Source organism: Capra hircus, chromosome 8, assembly GCF_001704415.2.
Source record: "Capra hircus breed San Clemente chromosome 8, ASM170441v1, whole genome shotgun sequence".
NCBI lineage: Eukaryota > Metazoa > Chordata > Mammalia > Artiodactyla > Bovidae > Capra > Capra hircus.
In genome coordinates, this window is record NC_030815.1 from 23,160,643 (window position 1) to 23,165,933 (window position 5,291).

At 39.3% G+C, this 5,291-nt stretch overlaps 1 protein-coding gene across 1 annotated transcript; it reads left to right on the forward strand.

Moving 5' to 3' along the window:
- Nucleotides 3,165-4,067, forward strand: LOC108636634 (interferon beta-2). The gene has a single exon (XM_018052820.1). The coding sequence runs from the start codon at nucleotides 3,365-3,367 to the stop codon at nucleotides 3,923-3,925; it is 561 nt and encodes a 186-aa protein (XP_017908309.1). The 5' UTR covers nucleotides 3,165-3,364; the 3' UTR covers nucleotides 3,926-4,067.

Here is a 5,291-nt window from a genome sequence, read left to right on the forward strand (position 1 = left end):
TTGTGTTTGGTACTGTTATCAGTGGTGCTGGTATAAATGTTCTTTACTTACATCCTGATGCGTATTCACTTGATTTTTCCCAGGGTGATTGCTGGAGTTACTAGATCATATGCTATGCATATTTACACTATGCTACAAAATGTTTTGTAAAGTACAAATTTATACACCAAATAGCAGTTGCTCTATATGATCATCACCCTTGACATCTTCAAATTTTAAAAATTAAAATTTTTATTTGCAGACAATATACTGCTGCTGCTGCTAAGTCGCTTCAGTCGTGTCCGACTCTGTGGGACCCCATAGACGGGAGCCCACCAGGCTCCCCCGTCCCTGGGATTCTCTAGGCAAGAACACTGGAGCGGGTTGCCATTTCCTTCTCCAACGCATGAAAGTGAAAAGTGAAAGTGAAGTTGCTCAGTCCTATCTGACTCTTAGCGACCCCATGGTCTGCAGCCTACCAGGCTCCTCCATCCATGAGATTTTGCAGACAATATATATTTATTTAAAAATTTGAAAATCCAACCAAATACTTTTAGATTTAGCATTTGTAAAGTTAGCCAGATTAAAAACCAAAATTATTTTGATATACGTTTGTGTATGAAAATGCAAGGAAAACATAGTCCATTAAAAAGTAGAAAATGTAATGAAAAAACTGTTTCATTCATTCTTGCAACAACAGTAAATAATAAATATGTTGGGGAAAAAACCCTCAGAAAGAAAGTGAAAAATATATAATCAAGCCAGTAGCAAAACTTTATTGAGAGCCATTTTTTAAATAGTCCAATAAATTGGCAGCATTTGCTTCTTTTGTTTATGAAGTGGTTAAGAGACATTTGCTAAATATTTGCTCACTCAATGACAGTGTGAGTCTCAGTAGCATGTGACCTTGTCAGTCTCTATTGTAGACTCTGTATTCCCTTCTCACGGATGCTGACCACCTCATCACATGCTTACATGTCTTTTGCTCACTCAGAAGAAGAATTAGTTGGGCAAGTTGCTTAATCCTTATTGATGATCAAGGTGGAAAAGAAGACAATCTCAATGTAACAGAGAAACCTTCGATTCTTCATTAGTTTCTGGCCATCGAATTTGAATCAAATTTCAATTATAGGCTTGTCCTTAGAGGCCAAAAGGGAAGATAATTGGGCCTGTCAATGCTACATTCAAAAGGATTCAAGTCTAGGGCTTCCCAGTTGGGCCAGTGGTTAAGAACCCACCTGCCAGTGCAGGGGACCTGGGTCCCAGCCCCGCTCAGGGAGGATGACGTGCGCTGAGAGGCCCCTGCGCCTGTGCCCCACAACGACTGAGCTGGGCCCTGGAGTCTGTGCTCTGCAGCAGGAGAGAGCTCCGCAGGGAGAAGCCCGAGCAGCTCAGCCAGAGAGCAGCCCACGCTTGCTCCAACTGGAGAAAGCCCGCCTGCTGCCACAAAGAGCCAGTCCAGTCACAAACTATTATTAAAAATTACCCAGTCTACACTTTATGAAGAGCTCCTAATGCCTCTCCCTCCCCCGGCCCCCTCCCACACACACTCTGGTTGTAGCAACTTTTTATTGAGTTTCTTATTTTTGGTTCTGAGACTTGTGGGATCTTAGTTCTCTGACCAGGGATGGAACTCGGGCCTCCTGCCCTGAAAGCATAGAGTCCCAACCACTAGATCTCTGGGGAATTCCCAGATCTCCTTCATTTTTTACCTAATGTTCTTTTTCTCTTCTGGGATGTCATTTAGGATTCCCCATTACCTTTAATTGCCACATCTTCTTAGCCACCTCTGGCTATGACAGTTTCTCACTACTAGACATTTTATGTTATTGTCAATGGTATCATTTTTAAATGTCATTTTCCAAGTTTTAATTGCTCATATAAAAAGGAGGGGGTGACTTTTAATATTGATCTTGTTTTCCTACTGCTCCCTCCATCTTGAGCTGTGTTGGTCACCATGGAGCCGACAACCCCATGTGGCCAGCTGAGCGCTTGACTAGTCCAGCCTGAGCTGTACTATGACTAACAGCGTGTACTGTCTTTTGAAGGCACTATGAAAAAGAAGATTGTAATTATCTCAGTAATAATTTTATATTGGTTTATGTTGAATGATAACATTTAGATATATTGTTAAATAAAACATACTGTTAAAATTAACTTTTTTCTTTTTTCTCCTTTGATGTGGCCTCCAGAAAAATTTAAATTGCACATTCATATAAAAAGAAGTGGTCTTTTAACTTCCTAGCTGCAGTCACCATCTGCATCGATTTTGGAGCCCAAGCAAAGAAAGTCTGTCACTGTTTTCCATTGTTTCCCCATCTATTTACCATGAAGTGATAATGAGTTTGAACAAACCCGGGAGGTACTGAAGGACAGGGAAGCCTGGCATTCTGCATTCCATGGGTCATAAAAGGTCGGTCCTCACTTAGCACCTGAAAAACAACAAGGCTGATAAAGTTATGTGATGTCTTGCTCCTCATGGCTAAGGCCTCCAAAACAATTCAGAACAACTTAGTTTAACAACATTCTATTTTGTTTTTTATATACATTATTATTTCTTTTTATTTAAATAGATTTATTTTTAATTGAATGATAATTGCTTTACAATATTGTGTTGGTTTTTGCCATATAGCAATATGAATCAGGCACAGGTATACATATGTCCCTTCCCTCTGGAACCTCCCTGCCCCCTCCCACCCCTCTAGGAACATCATTCTATTTTAGATAGAAAAAAATAGGTGCCATTTTAGAAATCATAAACTGCATGTATTTAATTTAAATCATACATATATCATGTATTTATTGTTCATCAACTTAGTTTAACATTATTCTCTTTCAGATAGAAAAAAGTAGGTATCTTTTTTAAAATCATAAACTGCAAGTATTGTTGTTTGGTAATGGCAGATTTGAGAATTAAACCTAATTCTTATGAAAAAGGAAACTCTTACAAACAAGGCTCCCTCTCCCCAAATCTCATAATATGAAAATAGAAAAAGAAAAATCTTTTCAAAATGAAAGAATCCTATAATAATCTAGTTCAAAAGATTTGGCTTATATTTTTCTTTAACATTCAGCAGTTCATTGAAACTTTAAAAAACATTAGAAATTCTCAGTTTCTATATCTTTTTTCCATGTGGTATATATATATTAAAATAGCAAGGAGCTTAAAGAAAAAGAGTTTTAGAGGCAAAGAATAATTCAAATGACACGAGAAAAGTGAAAGGGAGAACTGAAAGTGGGAAATTCCTCTCAAATGGAAAGAATGGAGGGCCATCCTGTATAAGTAGCCCACACTCAAGGAGGAAGGACATTCACTCTGCAAACTCCTGAAGACTCAGCTTCAGGACCTACTAGCAGAACAGGCAGCCCTGGGCCTGATTTCACCATGACCTACCGGTGCCTCCTCCAGATGGTTCTCCTGCTGTGTCTCTCCACCACAGCTCTTTCCAGGAGCTACAGCTTGCTTCGATTCCAACAAGGGCAGAGCCTTGCGGTGTGCCAGAACCTCCTGTGGCAGTTACCTTCAACTCCTCAGCATTGCCTCGAGTTCAGGATGGACTTCCAGATGCCTGAGGAGATGAAGCAAGCACAGCAGTTCCGGAAGGAAGATGCCGTATTGGTCATGTATGAGATGCTCCAGCACATCTTCAATATTCTCACCAGAGACTTCTCCAGCACTGGCTGGTCTGACACCATCATTGAGCACCTCCTTGAGGAGCTCTATGGGCAGATGAATCGTCTGGAGCCAATCCGGAAGGAAATAATGCAGAAGCAAAACTCCACTATGGGAGACACGACCGATCTTCACCTGAGGAAATATTACTTCAACCTCGTGCAGTACCTCAAGTCCAAGGAGCACAACAGGTGTGCCTGGACAGTCGTTCGAGTGCAAATCCTCAGGAACTTTTCTTTCCTGAGGAGACTAACAGGTTACCTCCGGGACTGAACATCTCCCACCTGTGGCTCTGGGAAGGGACAATGTGACTTTGAGGTGAGACTCTTCAGCAGCAGAGGCTCTTGAAGTAACTGACTATGCAATGCACTGGATTTCAATGGACAGTTAAAGACTAAGCTATTTTTTAATTGATTTATGCATTATATATTTATTTAAACTTTTATATGAGAAATAAATTATTTATGAAACAAAAGTCAATGTGGCAGTTTCAATGTCAACTTGATTTATGTGACAACACATTAAAAATTGCAGAGCACCTTGGAGACATTCATTGCAAAAGAAGCCTGCAGAGTAGTAGCGTTTCTGGCCCCTGCCTTTGAGGAATTTTAAATACAAGGAAGTTGTGTGAAATGTCTAAGTTATATGCATGCTCTCCATGTATCCATACAGTTTACCTGCTCTTGTCTTGTTCACTTCTTTATATGTACCAGACAGCTCATTTTATAGGGCTTCTTGATATTATGTAGGATTTTTTTCTTATTATTAATTATGGAGAAATATACATCACCTTACATTTGAGAGTTTTACAAAGTAAGCCTTCTTGATGCCAATAAAATCTGGGCAAATTCCATTTAGCTTATAAAATTCTTACTAAAGTAAATGAAAAATTCTAAGTCGCCTTAGTTGCTTGTGGACTCCAACCTTTATTTCCAACAATGTAGTCCTCGGAAAGAGATTTCAGGAACATGAGTTTAAAATTACTTAAAACTACCACAGGGTCACTAGAAATTGTCAAACATGGTAATTCTCTCAATTAAAAGTAAGTGAAAAGCAATCATGAAATTATTAACAAGCTTACATCCACTAAAAACAGAAATGTAAAAGTATATTACATACTTGTTTTAATACTAAGAAAATTTAGTTTAAATAATGTTTATTAAAATGCTATTGTTAAACAAAAGTATACTTTAAATACCTTATATATATTTAGTATAAAATTGGAAACTTGATATATTTCATTTAAAATAAGTATATTAATTAAACAGAAAATTAATTAAAAAATAAACTGCTGTGTTTTAAAAATATTCCTACTTTTTAGTTATTGACCACTTAACACCCCCAATTCACGGCCGAATCCTTGAAAGACACTCTGAAAGTTCCAGAGCATTCCAGGAGCTCACTGTTTCCTGGTCACTTGCCCAGCTGGTGGCCGCGTTCCGTCTCACCCCTAGGAAGTCTCCCCAAACCGTCCCATGGTTATTTGTCCCCTGCCCACCACTGAGTTCTGGTCTGTCTGCAACTCACTCCCCGGGTCCCATAGCCAGTCTCATCGCCTTGGCTGTTTCTCACGTTGTCCAAAATGGCTCTAAGCCTATAGTCTCACTGACTCCACCTGGCTCCTCTTTGTGCTCAAGGC

What these genes read in the sequence shown, in the direction of transcription:
- LOC108636634 (XM_018052820.1), top strand. Translation starts at nt 3,365, where the DNA reads ATGACCTACCGGTGCCTCCTCCAGATGGTTCTCCTGCTGTGTCTCTCC.